Source organism: Vigna radiata, chromosome 2 (genome assembly GCF_000741045.1).
Source record: "Vigna radiata var. radiata cultivar VC1973A chromosome 2, Vradiata_ver6, whole genome shotgun sequence".
NCBI classification, from domain to species: domain Eukaryota; kingdom Viridiplantae; phylum Streptophyta; class Magnoliopsida; order Fabales; family Fabaceae; genus Vigna; species Vigna radiata.
In genome coordinates this window covers 20,069,479-20,092,338 of record NC_028352.1, presented here as the reverse complement: position 1 = coordinate 20,092,338, position 22,860 = coordinate 20,069,479, and the positions used below count along the sequence as shown (strand labels likewise).

The following is a 22,860-nucleotide window of genomic DNA, read 5'->3' as shown; positions in this document are numbered from 1 at the left end:
ATGTGAGACTTCCAACACACCCCCTTCACGCCGAGGTATAGACATCTCGTGCGTGATAGTAGAAATTGTGTTGTCCAATAGCGGCCCGACAACAGGTGGAATAGAAACAGAAATGTCCACTTAGAACTTGCTAGGATAGGCTTTAACCATGACTTTGATACCATTTTAGAAGTGAGTTTTAAGCTTAACTCAACCTCACAAGGCCAGCTTGTAAAATAATAAATCCCACTCCCCCAACACTTCCCCTTCTCGAATTCACCCTCGTACACATCCCCATTGCTGTAAACTTGCACCCAACACCCCGAACTCGTGCTCTTCATTTGCTTAGGATTTGACCCAATAGACCACACCCCAGGGTGAGTAGAAGGGGAGGAGGAAGAAGTAGAAGATGATGAGAATTTGGCGGGGAACAGTCGAGTGAAGAGCAACAGTCCAAGATTGAGGGAAATCAACAATGCTGCTGAGAAAGCAATCACGAAAAAGAAATCGAAAGGTTCAGCGTTTGAAAAGAGAAAGTAGAGAGAGGGGAGGGGGAGGAAGATGAGGAAACAGAAGCGAGGGAGAAGGTTCGAAGTTCGAAACTTTACGCCAAAGGGTGTCGAAAAGTGATGGCAAGGGAGGGTGATGACGGGTATTCTCTTGCAGGGCGAGGCTTGAGATGGGTGGTCGGAGAAGCGTTCATGGTGACAGGGAGTGTTTGGTGAGTTTGGTGGCAGTGAATGGGGAGAGGAGGGTGAAACCTGAATTGAGAAACGGTTTCGGGTCGGGTTTTGGTGAGTTGGGGTTGAAGTGGCATCCTCAGAAGAGAGGTGAGAGTCATCTTCTCCGATGTGAAGTTGGAGGTTGTGGTGGTGATGCATTAACACAGAAAGTGACACTGAATATATGTATGTATGTAAGAAATTCAGTAATTGTGATTATGGTTGTGTTTTTCTTGAGTGAATCTGGTTTGTGGTGTTGGAATGAGAGGGAACAAATGAGTGAAAGTGCAGTGTGTGATTGTTTAGAGGACGGATGCAACTAGCAATACCAATAGGATGGGAGCAGAAGAGGAATTTTGAAAGGCGTCCGTGTGAAAGAACAGATACCTGTGTTGTGTGAATTTTCTAAATTGCCACTTGAAGTATAATCTCTCTTTTTATTTTAGTACAAATTGTTTTTTCTAATTTTATAAATAAAAATATTGTTTTAGTGTAAGTTTTGTGTATATATGTGTGTTGTGGGTTATATTATATTTTAATTTACTTATATATTATAAAAAGATTAATCTTTATAAACAATTATGTGAGTAATTTTATTTCATTTAAAATCATTTTTTTAATTTTAAATATAGAACTTATATTAAAATGATATTTTTATTTTCAAAGAACTCTTATCAATATTTTTCGTTTTAGTAAAATAAAAATATAATTTTAATTCACTTATTTGAATTTAGATTTGAAGGAAATCGCTTTGTAAAATATTTCATTTATATGTATCATCATGATTACAGAATATGAAATAATAAAACTGTTTCGGTTGAGGGTCGAGTCACTCTTCACACCTATACAAGTTCTCCTTGTCGTACCTTCACACTTCAGTCTTGATCCCTCGGTGTAATAAATGCACAAAACAAAATCCTTTACCTGTGGTCTGTATTTATAGCCTCTTATTGTGGGCCGTGTTTAATGATTTCTTAATCACGATGCAATTTAGGCTCATTCTTAATAATCATGGTTTATCTTAATTGTTAGTATTTATGTTTTTACTGTTATTTTGGCTTTAACCTTCCTGTCATGGATTTGCGCAACCTTATTGACATCAGAAGGGTGGACCGTTTGATATTTAAATGAATGCTGGTTAAAGATTTTCTAGATCCGTCCAGTCCGGACGGTCATCCAGTACACTAGGCTCCCCAAGCCCTAGTCATAAGAGTGACGTTGGGCTTGAGATAGTAGGTTGTCAGCTAAGTGGAGACATTTGTCGCTCGAGATATGATTTGGGCAGGAAACACACGTGTCAGCTGCGGAGAACGCCTCCCAAAGGGTTAGTGGGATCGTCCTCTGATCTGGGCCGGTGAACGTGGATAATTTCAAGGGCTGAGATTTGACAAGCAATTTCAAATTTTTTTGTATAAATAGGGGGTCGCGACATGATCGTTGGGCACTTAAGTTTCTTCTCTTTCGTCAGAGTATTCTTTTTCCCTCAGGTAATAATGTCTATGGTCAGTATTTATTCATCGGAGTCCGCGGGCCGAGGCGGCGTTGGTGTGGGGGACGAGGCGAATGAGGCGGGGACGTCAACGGTGCGCGTTGTTCTAGAGGCCCACGTGTCAGGTGCTATTGTCTGGTCTCCTAGCGTTGTTTCATCGTCTTTTCTCGAAGAATCAGATTCTGAGTTGGACCCCCCGTCGCCGGTTCGCGGGGGAGAACGAATAATTAATGGGATCGGCCTGTTTTTACTACGTGGTGGTGTTTGGGTGGATCGAGAGGTGGCAGAGCTGGCCGGTGGTTGGCCACAAATTTGCGGGTATCGCTAGGCCTCTCCCGATGTTGATCTTTACACTTCAGACTTTGGTACTCGGGGAGAGCTTCTATAGTGGTCCGAGCAGTCGTATGTTGAGATTGTTGACAACACAAACTCTCTATCAAACTGGTTTTTGATGATGACAACACATTGCTTAATAACAGTACAAATGTTCCAGTACTACATGTTTAGTTGATATGCTATACTGTTTTGAACATTGTTTATATTGAACATGTTTTGTTATTTTACATGGATGTTCCTATGATTGACTATGTGTTATATATTTGGAACATGCCTGTGTTGAAATGTGTGTTAAAATGATTTTTTATTACTGTTACACATTTCCAAAGAAAATCTCACAAGTACTTTTATGAACTTATATTTGTTGTAACAAAGGTTCAGTTCAGTCGACTACACTGGTAATGGAGTCGATTAAGCTAAAATCTTTGTACAGATTTTGTACACGTGTACTTGATAAGATTTTGAGATGAAAAGAATTTCAAAGTGTTTTTTCATGAGTCAGTCGACAGTGTGGATGACTTATTCGACTGTATTACTGTTGTATTTGGAATTCCGTTTTGCCTACTTGCTCCAACGACTATATTTTTAAAAGTTAGTTAAGATTAACTAACTGGGTGAACTGTCATAAATGTGTGTTAATTCTGTTGACTGAGGAGCCTGTGTGTTGACTGTTTATTATAACTGATTTAATACAGTCGACTCTATTAGTAGGTCATTCAATTGAGGCTGACAAGAAAACTATAAATAGAAACAGAACACGATTTGTTCTAAGACTTTTGTGATCTAACATTTTCATTGTCATGTTTCAGAGAAAGCTCTCAGTTTCAAANGCTCCAAGAATTCTCCAAGAAGGCGGTGGTGATCTTTCTTGAGAGAGATTCGGATTAAGGAGTCAATTGCGCTTACTGTTTGATCAACATCTGCACAAAGAAGGTGCTTCTAGTTTGATCTTGAAAGCTTGGCATCCTGTGAAGACTGCTGCATTTGACTGAAGACTTGGCAACTTCTGAAGTGTGTTGTGATAGGCTTGGCAACCTGTGAAGCATTCTGCGATAGGCTTGGCATCCTGTGAAGAGTGTTGGTGACACGTTAAGGATTGTTCAACATGTGTGTAGATTGCAGGAGAGGGGATTCTTGTTACAATTTTGGTTTTTGTGTGCAGCTATATTTCATTTTGGGTTAGAGAGGAGATTTATATATTTGCGTGGTGCTTCTATAAATTCCTTGTTGTAAAAACCGACACCATTATAGTGCATTTGCTTCCAAGGTTGGAAGGACACTAGATGTAGGCATTGTTGGCCGAACCAATATAAAACTCAGTGTTTGATTTTTCTATCCTTGCACTCTTTTAATTCAGTCGACTATATCTGTCTTGCAGTCAACTACGTTTTTTCGCTGCATTACATTTTTCAATAACTTCCATTTCAAGGAAAGATCAAAAGCTTTCAACTTCCATACCAAGATTGCGAAAAGATTTTAAATTTGAACTAACACTAATTCACCCCTCTCTTGGTGTAAAACGAAGCCAGCCTGTTTCCTAACATCTATATTGCCAGGGACGCCGAAGACGCCCGACTATTTCATTTGGGAGTCAGTCATCCGAACGAACGAATTTTCCACGGGAAGGGTGATTGTAATGAAGATTTTTTCTTTATATATACTTATATGTTTGACCAAATGTACGTGCGAATACCCTTCACTTATTTTCAGGCCTCTATCCTTCGGGAACTTAATATCGCACCTAGTCAGCTACATCTGAATGGTTGAGTCGCCATTCAGGCCTTCACGTCGTTGTGTGCTACTGGTTGAGTTTCCCCAACCGTCTGGGTGTTCTTGCACTATTTTAACGTTTGACCATTACCTCGTTGTGGGTGGGTATCATTGTCCTCCGTGCATGACCGGACGTTATTTAAACCTTTTTCTAAGTCGTTCAAGAATTTCATGACTATGTATTTCAAAGTAATGATACGTGAATCCTATGTTTCCCTTCTATTGGACACAAGACCCTCGCCGGAGGAGTGCTTTCGCTGTCGGCCGTATAAGCCCTGAAGAACGCGATGTCGTTCGGGTTATTAATGACCTACCCCACCGCCTCAAAGCCCGCAACTTCGTTGACTGCTTGAAATATGAGGATTTTTATCAAGTTGCTTTTTGTACGCTTTTCCTTCCGATTATTCTTCTTTCTCTATCATTTTAACTTAGCTAAATTTTTTTTTTGACCTTAGGATATATGAGTTTGCCGCCTCCTCGCAAGACTAGTTGGTTGACCTCGTCGCACCGATGGAAAGGGCCGGATGGCTCGAAGGGTGTGGAAGGTTTATCTGGTGCCTCCAGTCGCGCAGCTTCTAACACTGGCATTGTTGTAAATGTTCAAAGTCAGGTGACCATCGCCGCTCCTCCACCTGAGATTAACATTCCTCATACGACCACGACCACTGCCGGGCCGGACCCCATTCAAGTTTTCGTCTTAGAATAGTCGTCCGACACTCCCACTAAGTCGACTACTCCTTAGAAAGGAACAAAAAATCTAGGGAGGCTGAAAAGTCAAAGGATTTGAATGAGAAATCGTCATCCAAGAAGAGTCGTCGGGATTCGCATCCTTCCCCTCTTCTTACGGCTGGTATCTTCGATCTGGGCTTTGATGTTGTTTCCCATTCAAGTCTCCGGGTCGGACCCTCCCAAAGGGCTATGATCAAGGGTATGTATAGGGACGAAATGTTAAGCGCTGCTTTAGAGATGATCATTCGAGGGGCAATGATGACCTTAAGTGTTCATGAGTTTGAAAGACGTCAGTCTGGGCCGGACGTTAATCGACAATTATCTGAAGAGAAGAAAGTTGGCAATGCGCTGTGAGCCAAACTGGAAGCCTTGGCCTTAGATCACGAAGGATGCGTCGAACGGCAAAAGCAGCTTCAGGCTGATTTGGACGAGGCACGTCACCAATTGGCAACGACTAAGGAAGACTTGAAGACTGCTCGTTTCTGGGGGAAGACGCTTGCCAAGGATGCTAACAAGCTGAAAGTGGAGGTTCGAAGCTTGGGAAAAAGGGGGGAGGAGCTTGCTGAATAGAGCGAACGACTTTCTGCTGATTTGTTGGCTGCTAACGCTGAGAATTCCCGCCTGACGGCCGAGTTAGTGAAGGCTAACGAATCAATTACCTTGTTGGATACCAACGTCGCTATTGAGCATGAAGAGGGTTTTAACAAAGCGATGAGGCAGGTGGCTTTTTTATTGAAGGTGGATCCTTTGGCTGTGGGATTTGATATGAACCAGGATGTTTACGGCGGGGTGATGAAGCCGATTGAAGATGTCGATGGGATCGACTTTAGCGGTGCCGAGGATCGGGTAGAGGCGGGCGATGTGGTTATTGATGGTCAGGCTGACCTTTGAAAAGAATGAAATTTTGTTTTTTGGAGGGTGAGGTCGCGCTTCAGACATTTAGTTTTAACTATTGTTTGCATTATCAACCCCCTTTTTACTTTGGGTTTAGTTACTTTTTTATTTTCCCATGGGGCTATCATACTTTTTGTAGGATCGTTGGGTTATATTTTGAACATTGGTCAGTTTCGTTTATTTTATTCTTTTACTACGCCATCTTTTTCTTTTTATATTCGGGTATTTGGTTTCGAATTTCTTTTTAACTATTGTTCACTTTTCGCCCGGTCGGTAGTGGTTCTTTTGAGAATGCACCATTCATCGACTGGTAGAGTTGATAGTGGTTCCCTTCAGGAACTCTCCGTTCATCAACTCATACTAAGACGGTAGTGGTTCCAAAAGGAACACGCCGTTTACTGTCCGTCTAAGTTAACAGTGGTTCTTTTAGAACACTTCGCTCATTAACTTAGTTTTTATTTAGCTTGTCATGTTGCCTTTTGTAGTATACTTCTCAGCCAAAAACATCCTCCGCTCGTTCTATTCATCGTTTGCTTTGCTACATACAAAATAACGTGCAGTTTTGAAACAAAAATTGAAATAAGGACTTTAGCTAAGCTAAAATAAAATTTTAAGTGGGAGGATTTCAAGTGTTGGGAAAGGTCTTCCCGTCTGGGTGTTGAAGGCGGTAGGCACCGTTCCCCAGGGCTTCGATCACACGAAAGGGTCCTTCCCACTTAGCGGCCAACTTGCCATGTGTGGCAGTTAGTCGAGCTTCGCCTGTCTTCCGGAGGACCAGATCTCCCTCTTGAAAGGTTCTTGGCCTGACTTTAGGATTATATTGTCGTTCCACTAGTCGTTTGCATGCTTCTGCCCACAGGGCCGCTCGGTCTCTCCGTTCTTCTAGAGTCTCCAACTCGATTTGCAATTCTTCCTCGTTAATTTGTAGATCTTCCAATTGGCGTCACAAGGAGGGCTCTCCTAATTCTACCGGCAACATCGCGTCAATCTCATATGTTAAATTAAAAGGGGTTTCCCCCGTAGAGCCGTGCGGGGTACATCTGTAGGCCCAAAGTGCTTTAGGTAGCTCGTCCACCCACGCACCCTTTTTGTCACCTAGTCTTCTTTTGAGCTCGACCACTATGGTTTTGTTAATTGCTTCAGCCTGGTCGTTCGTTTGCGGGTGCTCAACGGAGCTTGTCACATGTTTGATGCCCAACCCCTTGTAAAATTCTCCCAGTTTTCTATCAACGAATTGTCGTCTGTTATCGGTGATAATGGTGTTAGGCAGCCTGAACCGACATATTACCTTACATATGACTTGCCGTTGGCCTCCACCCATTTAGTGAAGTAGTCAATGGCAACGAGTAAGTACTTTTTCTATGAGCGGCCGGGGGGCAAAGGTCTTACTATATTCACACCCCATTGGGCGAATGACCATAGGGATATGATGCTATGGAGTTTGGCTAGTGGTACATGTGGGTCGTTTGCGTGAGCTTGGTAGGTCGGACACTTTTGGACGAAATTCTTGGCATCCTCCTCCATCGTGGGCCAGAAGTATCCCGCCCTAATAACTCTTGCTTTTAATGTTCGTCGATCGGTGTGGAAACCGCAAATCTCATTATGTAATTCGTCGAGCACGTATTGGGACTCCATTATTGATAAGCATTTGAGGAAGGCGTGGAGAATCCCCTCCTGTACAGATCTCCTCCAATTATAACATATCTCACTATTTTTCTAAAATTAATCGGGCTGATGGCCTCGCCTCTGTCCTGTCGTGCAATCAGCTGTCTGATCTCGTTTCTACAGTCGTCCTTCATTTGTGTAGAAGCGTTGAGGCATTCGACGGGCGGCTGTAGTAGTACTTGACGGATGATCGTTGCCAACTGTCCTTTTTCCTTGCCTTGGCTCAGTTTAGAGAGGAGGTATGCACGCGCATTGTCACCCCTTGGGATATGCTTGATCTCGATGCTGTTAAAACCTTCGACTAGGGTTGAGGCTCTATGGAAATATCTGATTAAGTGATCGTCCCTAATCTGGAATTCATTATTCATTTGGCCCACCACTAATCGGGAATCGGTATGGCAGATCAAGTTATGTACACCCATATCCTTTGCTAGTTCCAGCACGGCTACCAAGGCTTTGTATTCCGCCTGGTTGTTGGAGGTTTTGAACTTAAAAACGAGTGCGTATTCTAACAGAAATCCGTCCGGACCTTCAAGTACGATTCTTGCACCTCCTTCCACTCTTCCTGATGCTCCATCCAGAAACAGGCTCCACTTGCTATTTGACACTAATTGTGGTAGTTCAACTGCGAAATCCGCCAAGTGTTGACCCTTCACTGACCCTCTAGGTTCATATCTTAGTCCGAACTATGACAACTCAACTGCCCATCCTACCATGCGGCTGGCGAGATCAAGCTTTCGTAATATTTTTTAGATTGGGTGATCGGTCTTGACAACAATCTGATAACTTTAGAAATATGGGCGTAGCCTCTGGGAGGCGTTAAGTAAGGCCAATGCAACCTTTTTGACTTGGTGATACTGTGTTTCGACTCCCTGGAGGACGACCAACGAAATATATGAGTTTCATCTCTGGCTTTTCTTGTATCAATGTAGTGCTTACCGCCTTGCCGGAGACCCCCAAGTATAACTGTAACTCATAACCAGGAGTAGGGCGGCTCATAACTGATGGGTTTGTCAAAATTGCTTTTACATCTTGGAAGTCTTTTTCGAATTCGGGGTCCCATTTCTCGGCCATTCCTTTCTTCATTTTCTTAATGATAGGACGCATGCGGTCTGCCAATTTGGGGATGAACCTGGACAAGGAGGTCAGACGACCAAATAGTCTTTGGATCTCTTTTAGGTTGGATGGACTTCACATTTCAAGAATAGTGGCGCACTTATCTGGGTTGGCTTCAATGCCTCTTGTAGTTAACATGAAACCAAGGAATTTTCCCACGGCGACTCCGAAAGTGCATTTGGCGGGATTTAGTCGCATGTTGTACCGCCTGACCTGGTGGAAAACCTTCTCGAGATCCTTTATGTTGTCGGGGTTGGAGTTTGATCGAACCACCATGTCATCCACATAGACATCTATACAACGACCTATCTGCTTTGAAAAAATTTTGTCCATTAACCATTGGTACGTGGCTCCCGCATTCTTCAGCCCGAATGGCATGACGTTATAGTAGTAGCTCCCTTTCTCCGTGATAAAGGTCGTCTTCCCTTGGTCCGGCGCATACATGGGTATCTGGTTATATCCGGAGTAAGCGTCTTAGAAGCTAAGAACGGTATGACTGGATGCTCCTTCCACAAGTCCATCAATACTGGGAAGTGGGTGAGAATCTTTTGGGCATGCCTTGTTGAGATCGGTGTAATCCGTGCACATCCGCCACTTACCGTTCGCTTTCTTCACCATCAAAACGTTTGCCAGCCATGTCGTGTATTTCACCTCTCTGATGAATCTAGCCTCCACTAGTTTCGCCAGTTCCTCTTGGGTCGTCGTTCCTTTCTCCGCCCCCATTCGCCTCCTCTTCTATGCAATTGGCTTTGCTTCTTTCAAGATTGATAGTTTATGGGTCATTATTGAAGGGTGGATCCTTGGCATGTCACATGTCGTCTACGCAAATAGGTCGTGGTTCCTCCACAAGGTCTCCCTTAGTTCCTTTCTCAAATGTGACTTATAGGCCTCGGGCCATGTGAGTGACTTGCCCGTTCTTTATGCCGATATGGACTTCGCATAGCTCGCCCAAGGGTTATATTTGGTCGTCCGTGTTGGTTCTAGGGTTGAGATCCGCCAGGGCGACCTCTGACCGGACGAGTTTTCGTCGTGTCTCTTGGGATAAAGTTTAAATCCCGCCGCATAGCATTCCCTGGCTGTTTTTTGGTCGGCCCTTACAATGATCACCTTCCCCGCTTCAGAAGGGTACTTGAGGGTTAGGTGAGGGATGGAGACGATTGCTCCGAACGCATTAAGACATTGTCGACCCAGCAGAACGTTGTAAGACGTGTTGGCTTCAACCAACAAATAACGTACCCTCCTTTCATCTCCAATTCGGCCTGTCCCTAGGTACGTGCAGAGATCTATATACCCTCGGGTATCTACCCTTTCTCCCGCGAAGCCGAATATCTGTTCGTGGAAGGGCACTACCAGGTCTTCGAACATATCCATTTGCTAGAAAGTTCTCCAATACAGTATGTTGACAGAACTCCCTTGATCGATTAGGACTTTGCTGATTTCATACCTTGCTATCTCAACAGTAATGACTATGGGGTCGTCTTGGTCAGGATCTGAGCATGATAATCATTGTCGGTAAAAGTGATCGGGGGCCGATGAGGTTTCCTTGCCAATGAGGTAGCTCCTCCCCCGGAGAAGCCTCCGGAAATTGTGTTAATTACTCCGTGTATGGGTCGGTCTCGGCTTCTGCTTCTGCTTTGGTCTCTTTGTTTTTCTGATCACGGCCGGTCGTTCCTCTCGTGCCTCGATGGTGCGTGACGGTACCAGTCGTAGTTGGATCGTCGATCCCCATCTATTGAATTTCTTGTAGGACTTCGTTCATGGTGCATGGTAGGAAACACCCTTTCATTTTTAACATATTTTCTTAACTGGCCGGCTCAGATTAATTCTTCGATCTTGTCTCTAAATGTGACGCACTCTTCTGTCGAATGGCCCATGTTCTTGTGGTATAGGCAATGTTTGTTCAGGTCCGCTCCATGCGGTGTGGGGCAACGTTTGGGCGGAGGTATCAGCTCGGCATTGAGCGCTTCTTGAAAATTTTTTTCCCGAGGGGCGTTAAGAGGAGTATATTGTTGGAAACGGGGAGGCCTGGGCATTTCCCTCGTCCCTACGGTCTTGAGCCTTCCCGTTTGGTTCTCATACTTCCGCCCATCACCCTTTTCCCCTTTGGCTTTCGAGGCTGCTTTTTTGTCCCCTTGCTTCATGTTCTCCACCCTTATCTCGTCTACCACCCTTTCGCGGAGTTCTTCCATCGTTTTTGGTGGACACCTACGAATGTTGTCTTTGAAGGACCTTGGTCTTAGGGCTGGAAGAACATACTGCAAAGCCAGTTCTAGAGTTAGCCCTTTCACCCAGCGGATGGTTTTTTGATATCTATCCATAAATGCTTTCAAGGACTCCTCTTTCTCCTGTTTGAGATTCATTAGGTCTACGACCGTGATGTCCTGAGTATTGCAAGCGGCGAACTGCTTCTTAAACTTACATCCTATGCCCTCAAAGTTTTCAATGGAATTGTTTGGGAAGGAGTTAAACCACTCTAATGCTTCTCCTTCGAGGGATAAGGAAAACGCTCGACACCATATCACATCGTAACCGGTTCGGAAGGCCATGGCGTTGGTGAAAGCCTTGATGTGGGCATCGGGGTCTGTGGTTCGATCATACATTTTAAACGCAGGGGGAACGAACTGTTAAAAAATGTGCACATCCATGATAGCTTGAACGAACGGTAATTGAACCGTTCGTTCAGTTTCGACCACTAAGTCAGCACTCTCGCCTTGGTTAGCCTTTGTCTTCTCCTCCTTATCATCCTGTTGTTTTAGCGCGCTACTATGTTCTTCTTTATCATTCGTCTGGTTTTGCTCGAGCGTTATGGTCTTCTCGTGCTCATTTTCCTCTCCAACGTCTTTATCCTTTCCTTTTGCTATCTGGGCCGAACATTCTGCCCGAACAACCATCAACTCCTCTTCCTGTCGCTGTTGCATTTCTTCCATCTTTTGCTGTAGCATTCGAATCATCTCACCTTGGTCTTCCGTACTCATTCCTCTCGTGGCTACGATCGGTTATCAAGTCACTCGGCCCCACGGTGGGTGCCAAAATGTTTTGGTTGAGGGTCGAGTCACTCTTCACACCTACAAAATTTCTCCTTGTCACACCTTCACACTTCAGTCTTGATCGCTCCGTGACCGTTCGGTCGGGTACCTGCCACGGACACTCCGACACTTAAGTTAGTATAGGATAGTATTAATGGTGTAATAAATGCATGGAACAAAATCCTTTACATGTCACCAGTGGTCTATATTTATAGCCTCTTATTATGGGTCGTGTTTAACGATTTCTTAATCACAACCCAATTTAAGCCCATTCTTAATAATCATGGTTTATTTTAATTGTTAGTGTTTATGTTTTTACTGTTATTTTGGCTTTAACCGTCCGGTCATGGATTTGTGCAACCTTATTGACATCGGACAGGTGGACCGTTTGATATTTAAATGAATGCTGGTTAAAGATTTTTTAGATCTCTCTGGTCTGGACGGTCATCCAGTACAAAAACATTATAAAGAAAATTAAAATTATTAACAAGAATATATAATATCTATTATAACATTTCAATTTCTCAAAATCTATAATTAACATAAATTATATAATTTAAAATAAAATTTTATTAAAAAACTTAATCATAAATTTATTTTATTGAAAAAAAAATCTAAAACATCATACCAAAAGTTTTTTATATTGACATTCTCTGTCATGCATCTTTATAAATATTTGTATCATTTTTCATTATTACATAAAAATGATGTGTAAACCATCAAATAAAATAAGAGTAAGTTAAGATACAAACCACTAATCTTATAATCACAGTTAAAAAATATAAAAATCATATCATGACACGCATCCAACCTTTTAATTCAATCTGTGATCTTATTATATCTCAAAATATGTTATCAAAACAACATTACAACAACTGTTCGAGAATTCACACCCCAATTCAACACACAAACGGTCTCAAAACAAGATATAAAACCCTGATAAATACTTTCACGGCAATTACACCCTTTCACATAATTTTTAGTCATTCCTTCTCCAATAACTAAGCAAATACTAAGTTTTCAATTACAATTAATGCATAAACCATCCATTCACTCGCCATAAGAACTAGAATTCGTCACCACTCCTAGAGTCTTACAAATGAAGTTCAACTTTCATTCTTATCTTAGAGAAACTTACAAGCAAAATTAACAAGTTGTACCACAAATAAAGTTAACACTACGCTGATATGGAAATAAAACCTCTTTTGCTCTCCAAGAATCTTATAGATGGAATCCATTTTAAATTATATTAATATTTAACATTGGTTCATGTAATTTAAAGTATATCTTTGATGAAAAGATTCTAATGTGATGATTATTAGAATATAAGGTATTATAGTTATAAGAATTATGTTAGAGTTATTAAAACTAATCTCTCTCTTCTCACTTCAAAAAGGACATTTTGGTATTTTAATAAAGTTGATTAAAATATCGTAAAAGAGGAAAAAGTTTTGACTACGGAGTTAAGTTTCTGAAAAGAAATTGAGACAACTTAATGTTCTCAAGAAAGGTAAAAGAAACTGTGACTTTTACAGAGAAAAACATCCTTAACAATTTCTATATCATCAAGAAAACATTAAGGAGGGGTAAGAAAAGAGAAAACCAATTGACAGAAAAAAACTATACAATGGATCCAGGTTCTCTTTTACTATGTAGGAGAATAGTGAGTATCATGAAAATTCAAGATCCTATGTTTTTTTTTTTCATTTAATTGAAAATTATGGAATTGCTTACAAGTGGAATGCTAGAGGTTCTGAATTTAATGATTCTCCACGAATGGTAATTTTCCTAATTTTTTGAAATCCTAATTTTTTGAATTATAAAATTTAAGAATTTTAAATTTTTAGATGTTTAATTAATTTTTATTGGCATGAAAGAAAATTAGATTCACTGTTATGTGAATCTCAAAGCCGCAAGTTTTTTATTTTTGATTGTCGCTGAATTTGTCCCTGAATTTGATCCGTGCAACATTAAAATGGCTTTATGCCAAAAAGTTAAAATCTTGATGAAAGTGAATTGAATTCACTGTAACGTGAATTTCTGAAAGTTGGAAGTCTTTTCTTATATTTTTTTTTCATTGTTGCATTAAAGCAACTTATATTTTGATTGTTGCACACGTTACGGTAAAGCAATTTTTTTACTATTACATGATTGTTTGAATTCGTGAATTTCATTTTTTTTTATTTCTTGTTACATTAAGGTGTTGCATTGCACGTTTGTGATTTTGATTCAGCACGGAATTTTATTTTGAAATTTCTTTCAGGGACAAACAATTTTTAGTTAATGTGACTAAATTATAAAAGTAACCAATTGAGTTAAAAAATTAGAAAAAATCGTACATAGTGCATAGTAGTATAAACTAAAGAAATCAATCGAACAATATATTTGATTTATCTTTATGAAGAGACGTGTTCATCAGCAAGTAAAAATAGTAACCTGTATTGTGAGAAGTATAATTTTTTGCTGAAATCAAGTAAAAGAATATACATCCAGTTCCATTTGAGTTTAAATCCATGAATCAATCCACTTCAAGCACAAATCCTCCAACAACTTGCCTCACAATCACTGTGACCATAACTTATATTTTTTTCAGTGCTTACATTATGAACTCTGACGGAACTAGTATGTTTCTAAAATACATCACCAGGATTCCTACACTTGGGTATATCCTGCCATCTTTGACAACCTCCATCAGTGTTGTTATATCATAACACAAATAAGCCCTTGCAACATATACTTCACCATCAAATATATGCCCAAAATTTGATACCATCCACCACCAAACAGGTTCTTCATTTTTTTGTAAAAGAGAAGGAGTTTTCGTCCCCATTAGACACAAGGGTGTACTTTAACCTGCGTTGTGCATCCTCTGAAATGTACTCAAATCTATTGTTCCTCAGTTTCCCACTTTGCCAAAAAACTTTTCCCCGTCTCCTTATGATCAATTATTGTTCAACATCTTCCCATTCAAGGCTAAAAGCACCAGGAGGGGCAAGTGCTTTGGTAAACCATGAAACCACTAACCAACGATGGTTTGTTTTGTGATTAACACCTAACTTCTGGGTGGGGAAAAAAGTATCACTGGGATAATCAAAACTCTGCCACAAGAGAGTGTTTGTTCCATTAGGGTAAAGTTGTTGAATCACAAAGTTGTCTGTATCCAACAAATTGGCCTTAGCGTTGTTGATAGCTTTTGGTGGGGAATACAGGACTATTTCCTTCCCACGTGGAGATTCAATTTTCAACACCTCTAAAGGATTAAGTGACAAAGTTGCAGTGTCCTTGTCAGCAAGTTGGTTTTCCATCCAAACTTCAACAGTTTTATTTGAAATTACAACAAAGTATATGTTCTTACCATCAGTAAACGGAGTAAAACCTAGACAATATGTGACCTTTTTTGAACACAATACTCCTACTGTGAAATTTCGTCTATCAGGATTTAAACTGTCATTTGCTGCTTTAACATGAATACAAGTACTCCACCACAACCACAAGTACATGAAAGCAAGGAGATTATGTGGTACACGTATTCATGTACGTGTGGAGTACTCGTATTCAGGTATTCATGTTGAAGTAGAAAATGTCAATTTAAATCCTGGTGATACACTGAATTTCACAGCAGAAGTACAGTGTTCAAAAAAGGTCACATATTGTTTATGTTTTACTCCGTTTACTAGTGGTGAGAACGTATACTTGGTTGAAATTTCAAATTAAAGTTTTGAATTTGGATGAAAAACAAACCTGTTGACAAGAACTCTGCAATTTTTTCACTTAACCGTTTAGGGGTGCTGAAAATTGAATCTCAACGTGGGAAGCCAATAATCCTGTATTCTCCACCAAAAGCTATCAACAACACTAAGGCCACTTTGTTGAACATAGGAAACTTTGTGCTTCAACAACTTCACCCTAATGGAACAAACAGTCTCTTGTGGCAGAGTTTTGATTATCCTAGTGATACTTTTTTCTCCACCCAGAAGTTAGGTGTTAATCACAAAAGAAACCATCGTTGGTTAGTGGTTTCATGGTTTACCAAAGCACTTGCCCTTCCCCGTGCTTTTAGCCTTGAATGGGAACATGCTGAACAATAATTGATCACAAGGAGATAGGGAAAAGTTTGTTGGCGAAGTGGGAAACTGAGAAACAATAGATTTGAGTACATTTCAGAGGATGCGCAACGCTGGTTGAAGTACACCCTTGTGTCTAACGGGGACAAAAACTCTTCCTCTCTTACAACTACAAAAAATGAAGAACTTTTTCGATGGTCGACGTTATCAAATATTGGGAAGATATTTGATGGTGAAGTATATTTTACAAGGGTTGATTTGTGTTTTGGATATAACAACATTGACGGAGGTTGCCAAAGATGGCGACAGGATATACCCAAGTGTAGGAATCCTGGTGATGAATTTCAGAAACATACTGGTTTCGTCAGAGTTCATAATGTAGGCACTAAAGAAAATATAAGTTACGGTCATAGTGATTATGAGTCCAGTAGTGGGAGCAATTGTACTTGTAGTGGATTCGTGGATTTAAACTCAAATGGAACTAGACGTATATTCTTTTACTTGATTTCAGCAGAATATTATACCTCTTACAGTACAGGTTATGACTTTTATTTGCTGGTGAACACGTTATCTCTTCATAAGGGTAAGTCAAATATATTGTTCGATTGATTTCTATAATTTATACTACTGTGTACTCTATGTACGATTTTTTCTAATTTTTTTAACTCAATTGATTATTTTTATAATTTAGTCACAAACACTAAAGATTATTTGTTTCCTAGGAGAAGTTAGTCATTACTGTTTGTAGAAAAGTTATAATATTAACGGTAATGTTATAATTTTTGAATTATGATATATTTTTATAATTCTACACATAGTGTAGAATGTTTGCAATTAATATTAATATAATAATTGTATACAATTAATAATTTTATAACTTTACAATTAATAATTCAACATTTATAACTTTATAATTAATATTATAACTTTTCAGTTAATAATTTTATATTAATTGTTTACAATTAAAAATTTTATAATTATTAATTGTAATATGTTATAATTTTTGTAATATATTTTTATAATTTTACATATACATGGTGTAGAATGTTTTCAATTAATATATTTTTATAATTAATTTTTATAATTAATATTATAAAAATATATTAATTTTAAACATTCTAGTTATGTGTGTAACAGTATAAAAATATATTATAATTTAACAATTATAACATTACAGTTAGTATTATAATTTTACAATTAATATTAATCGTACACAATTAATAATTTTATAAGTTTACAATTAATAATTCAACAATTATAAATTTACAATTAATATTATAACTTTTCAATTAATATTTTTATTATAATTATTTACAATTAATAATTTTATAATTATTAATTCTAATATATTATAATTTTTATTATATATTTTTATAATTCTACACATACTAGTAAAATGTTTACGATTAAAATATTTTTATAATTAATTTTTTACAATTAATAATTTTTACAATTAATATTAAAAAAATGTATTAATTGTAAACATTCTACGTGTATGTGTAAAATTATAAAAATATATTATAATTTAACAATTTTAAAATTAAAATTAAATCTCAACGTGGGAAGCGAATAATCTTGTATTGTCTACCAAAACCTATCAACAACACTAAGGCCACTTTGTTAGACATAGGAAACTTTGTGCTTCAACAACTTCACCCTAATGGAACAAACACTCTCTTGTGGCAGAGTTTTGGTTATCCTAGTGATACTTTTTTCCCCACCCAGAAGTTAGGTGTTAATCACAAAACAAACCATCGTTGGTTAGTGGTTCCATAGTTTACCAAAGCACTTGCTCCTCCGTGTGCTTTTAGCCTTGAATGGGAACATGCTGAACAATAATTGATCATAAGGAGACAGGAAAAACTTTGTTGGCGAAGTGGGAAACTGAGAAACAATAGATTTGAGTACATTTAAGAGGATGCGCAATGCAGGTTGAAGTAAACCCTTGTGTCTAACGGGGACGAAAACTCCTCCTCTTTTACGACTACAAAAAATGAAGAACTTGTTCGATGGTCGACGTTATCAAATATTGGGAAGATATTTGATGGTGAAGTATATGTTGCAAGGGTGGATTTGTGTTATGGATATAACAACACTAACAGAGGTTGCCAAAGATGGCGGCAGGATATACGCAAGTGTAGGAATCCTGGTGATGAATTTCAGAAACATACTGGTTTCGTCAGAGTTCATAATGTAGGCACTGAAGAAAATATAAGTTATGGTCATAGTAATTATGAGGCCAGTAGCTGGAGCAATTGTGCTTGTTATGGATTCATGGATTTAAACTCAAATGGAACTAGACGTATATTCTTTTACTTGATTTCAGCAGAAAATTATACCTCTGACAATACAGGTTACGAACTTTACTTGCTAGTGAACACGATGTCTCTTCATAAGGGTAAGTCAAATATATTGTTCGATTGATTTCTATAGTATATACTAATGTGTACTTTATGTACGATTTTTTCTAATTTTTTAAACTCAATTGGTTATATTTGTAATCTAGTCACAAACACTAAAGATTGTTTGTCCCCTAGGAGAAGTTAGTCATTACCGTTTCTTAAAAAGTTATAATATTAACGGTAAAGTTATAATTCTTGAATTATAATATATTTTATAATTCTATACATACACTGTGTAGAATGTTTGCAATTAATACTAATATATTAATTGTAAACAATTAATAATTTTTTCACTTTACAATTAATATTATAACTTCTCACCAAACGGTAATGATGGATTTCTCATAGGGACAAACAATCTTTATTTTATGTGACTAAATTATAAAAATAACCAATTAAGTTAAAAAATTAGAAAAAATCGTACATAAAGTACACAGTAATATAAACTAAAGAAATCAATCGAACAATATATTTTACTTACCCTTATGAAGAGACAACGTGTTCACCAGTAAGTAAAAGTCGTAACCTGTACTATCAGAGGTATAATTTTTTGCTGAAATAAAATAAAAGAATATACGTCTAGTTCCATTTGAGTATAAAACCACGAATCCACTACAAGCACAAAATCTCCAGCTACTGGCCTCAAAATCACAATGACCATAACTTATATTTTCTTCAGGGCCTACATTATGAACTCTGACGAAACCAGTATGTTTCTGAAATTCATCAACAGGATTCCTACACTTGGGTATATCCTGCTGCCATCTTTGGCAACCTCCGTCAGTGTTATTATATCCATAACACAAATCAACCCTTGCAACATATAATTCACCATCAAATATCTTCCCAATATTTGATAACGTCGACCATTGAACAACTTCTTCATTTTTTTCTAGTTGTAAAAGAGGAGGAATTTCGTCCCCGTTAGACACAAGGGTGTACTTCAACTTTCGTTGCGCATCCTCTGAAATGTACTCAAATCTATTGTTTCTCAGTTTCCCACTTCGCCAAAAAACTTTTCCCTGTTTCCTTATGATCAATTATTGTTCAGCATATTCCCATTCAAGGCTAAAAGCACCGGGAGGGGCAAGTGCTTTGGTAAACCGTGAAACCACTAACCAATGATGTTTATTTTGTGATTAACACCTAACTTCTGGGTGGGGAAAAAGTATCATTGGGATAATCAAAACTCTGCCACATGAGAGTGTTTGTTCCATTAGGGTGAAGTTGTTCAATCACAAGGTTGTCTGTATCCAACAAATTGGCCTTAGCGTTGTTGATAGCTTTTGGTGGAGAATACAGGATTATTGGCTTCCCACTTTGAGATTCAATTTTCAACACCTCTGAAGGATTAAGTGACAAAGTTGCAGAGTCCTTGTCAGCAGGTTGGTTTTACATCCAAACTTCAGCACTTTTATTTGAAATTACAACCAAGTATACGTTCTTAGCACCAGTAAACGGAGTAAAACCTAGACAATATATGACCTTTTTTGAACACAATACTCCTGCTATGAACTTCAGTGTATCACCAGGATTTAAACTGTCATTTGCTGCTTTAACATGAATACATGTACTCCACCACAAGCACAAGTACATGAAAGCAAAGATATTATGTGGTACACGTATTCATGTACGTGTGGAGTACTCGTATTCACGTATTCATGTTGAAGTAGAAAATGATAGCTTAAATCCTGATGATACACTGAATTTCACAGCAGCAGTGTTCAAAAAAGGCCACATATTGTTTATGTTTTACTCCATTTACTGGTGGTGAGAACGTATAACTGGTTGTAATTTCAAATTAAAGTTCTGAATTTGGATGAAAAACAAACCTGTTGACAAGGACTCTACAGTTTTTTCACTTAACCGCTTAGGGGTGCTAAAAATTGAATCTCAACGTGGGAAGCCAATAATCATGTATTCTCCTCCAAAAGCTATCAACAACACTAAGGCCACTTTGTTGGACATAGGAAACTTTGTGCTTCAACAACTTCACCCTAATGGAAAAAAAACTCTCTTGTGGCAGAGTTTTGATTATCCTAGTGATACTTTTTCCCCCACCCAAAAGTTAGGTGTTAATCATAAAACAGACCATCGTTGGTTAGTGGTTTCATGGTTTACCAAAGCACTTGCCTCTCCCCATGCTTTTAGACTTGAATGGGAACATGCTGAACAATAATTGATTCTAAGGAGACAGGGAAAAGTTTGTAGGCGAAGTGGGAAACTGAGAAACAATATACTTGAGTACATTTTAGAGGATACGCAACGCAGGTTGAAGTACACCCTTGTGTCTAACGGGGACAAAAACTCCTCCTCTTTTACAACTACAAAAAATGAAGAACTTGTTCGATGGTCGACATTATCAAATATTGGGAAGATATTTGATGGTGAAGTATATGTTGCAAGGGTTGATTTGTGTTATGGATATAACAACATTGACAGAGGTTGCCAAAGATGGCGATAGGATATACCCAAGTGTAGGAATCCTGGTGATGAATTTCAGAAACATACTGGTTTCGTCAGAGTTCATAATGTAGGCACTGAAGAATATATAAGTTATGGTCATAGTGATTATGAGGCCAGTAGATGGAGCTATTGTGCTTGTAATGGATTCATGGATCTAAACTCAAATGGACCTAGACGTATATTTTTTTACTTGATTTCAGCAGAAAATTATACCTCTGACAGTATAGGTTACGACTTTTACTTGCTGGTGAACACGTTGTCTCTTCATAAGGGTAAGTAAAATATATTGTTTGATTGATTTCTATGGTTTATACGATTGTGTACTTTATGTACGATTTTTTCTAATTTTTTTAACTCAATTGGTTATTTATATAATTTAGTCACAAACACTAAAGAGTGTTTGTCCCTTAGAAGAAGTTAGTCATTACCGTTTATTGAAAAATTATAACATTAGCGGTAAAGTTATAATTGTTGAATTATAATATATTTTTATAATTCTACACATACACTGTGTAGAATGTTAGCAATTAATATTAATATATTAATTGTAAACAATTAATAATTTTATAACTTTACAATTAATAATTCAAAAATTATAACTTTACAATTAATATTATAACTTTTCAATTAATATTATTATTTTAATAGTTTTCAATTAATAATTTTATAATTATTAAATGTAATATATTATAATTTTTATAATATATTTTTATACTTCTTCACATATGAGTAGAATGTTTACAATTAATATATTTTTATAATTAATCTTTTACAATTAATAATTTTTACAATTAATGTTATAAAAATGTATTAATTGTAAACATTCTATGTGTATGTGTAAAATGACAAAAAATATGTTATAATTCAATAATTTTAATTAATATTATAACTTTGCACCAAACAGTAATGATGGATTTATCTTAGGACAAACAATCTTTAGTTTATGTGACTAAATTATAAAAATAACCAGTTAAGTTAAAAAAATTAGAAAAAACCGTACATAAAGTATACAGTAGTATAAACTAAAGACATCAATCGAACAATATATTTGACTTACCCTTTTGAAGAGGCAATGTGTTCACCAGCAAGTAAAAGTAGTAACCTCTACTGTGAGAAGTATAATTTTCTGCTAAAATCAAGTAAAAGAATATACATCCAGTTCCATTTGAGTTTAAATACATAAATCCACTTCAAGCACAATTGCTCCAACAACTTGAAGGATTTAGTCATGGATTATCTTTGTTTCGGATCATACATTGGCATTTTGTGTTTTTTGATGTAGATTGGTGATTCTAAGTGCCTAAACCACATTTTTGGAAGAATTGATGGACAAGATAGAAAGATGAATCCAGAGAGTTCGACAACGCAGCTGGGGACAATTCCATAACCTATGGAGTTTGCTTCAAAATGCAGTGACAAAACAGAGAGCTCCACAAGTGAGTTGTGGTTTCTACCACAACCTGTGGATTCACGTCAGGATTTGGCAAGAGGAACAGAGAAGAACACAGGCAGAATGGGGAATTTTCCATGGGCTGTGAAAGTTTCCAAGAGCAGTTATTGAGCAGTTTTTGATCTCTTTTATGACTGATTTAAAGAGAATTAAATTAAAGGAAAATTGGAGGAAGTTAGGGAAAAGGAAAAACCACTCTCCTAAAAAGGAGGAATTAGTGGAAATGATGGGGGAGGAATGAAAACACGTGGAATTACAGTGTTCAAAAAAGGCAACATATTGTTTATGTTTTACTTCGTTTACTGGTGGTGAGAACGTATACTTGGTTGTAATTTCAAATTAACGTTCTGAATTTGGATGAAAAACAAACCTGTTGACAAGGACTCTGCAGTTTTTCCCCTTAACCGCTTAGGGGTGCTGAAAATTGAATCTCAACCTGGGAAGCCAATAATCCTGTATTCTCCACCAAAAGCTATCAACAACACTAAGGCCACTTTGCTGGACATAGGAAACTTTGTGCTTCAACAACTTGACCATAAGTGAACAAACACTCTCTTGTGACAGAGTTTTGATTATCCTAGTGATACTTTTTCCCCACCCAGAAGTTAGGTGTTAATCACAAAACAGACCATCGTTGGTTAGTGGTTTCATTGTTTACCAAAGCACTTGCCCCTCGTCGTGCTTTTGGCCTTGAAAGGGAACATGCTGAACAATAATTGATCATATGGAGACAGGGAAAAGTTTTTTGGCGA

At 38.0% G+C, this 22,860-nt stretch overlaps 1 protein-coding gene across 1 annotated transcript; it reads right to left on the bottom strand.

Annotated features, from left to right (window-relative positions):
* Positions 1–10,514: 10,514 nt before the first annotated feature.
* On the bottom strand, positions 10,515–11,300 carry LOC106753058. The gene has a single exon (XM_014634847.1). It carries the CDS (start codon positions 11,298–11,300, stop codon positions 10,515–10,517), a length of 786 nt encoding a protein of 261 aa, XP_014490333.1.
* Positions 11,301–22,860: the final 11,560 nt, after the last annotated feature.

Excerpts from the sequence above, each read along its gene's own strand:
- LOC106753058 (XM_014634847.1), bottom strand. The coding sequence starts at position 11,300 with ATGTATGATCGAACCACAGACCCCGATGCCCACATCAAGGCTTTCACC.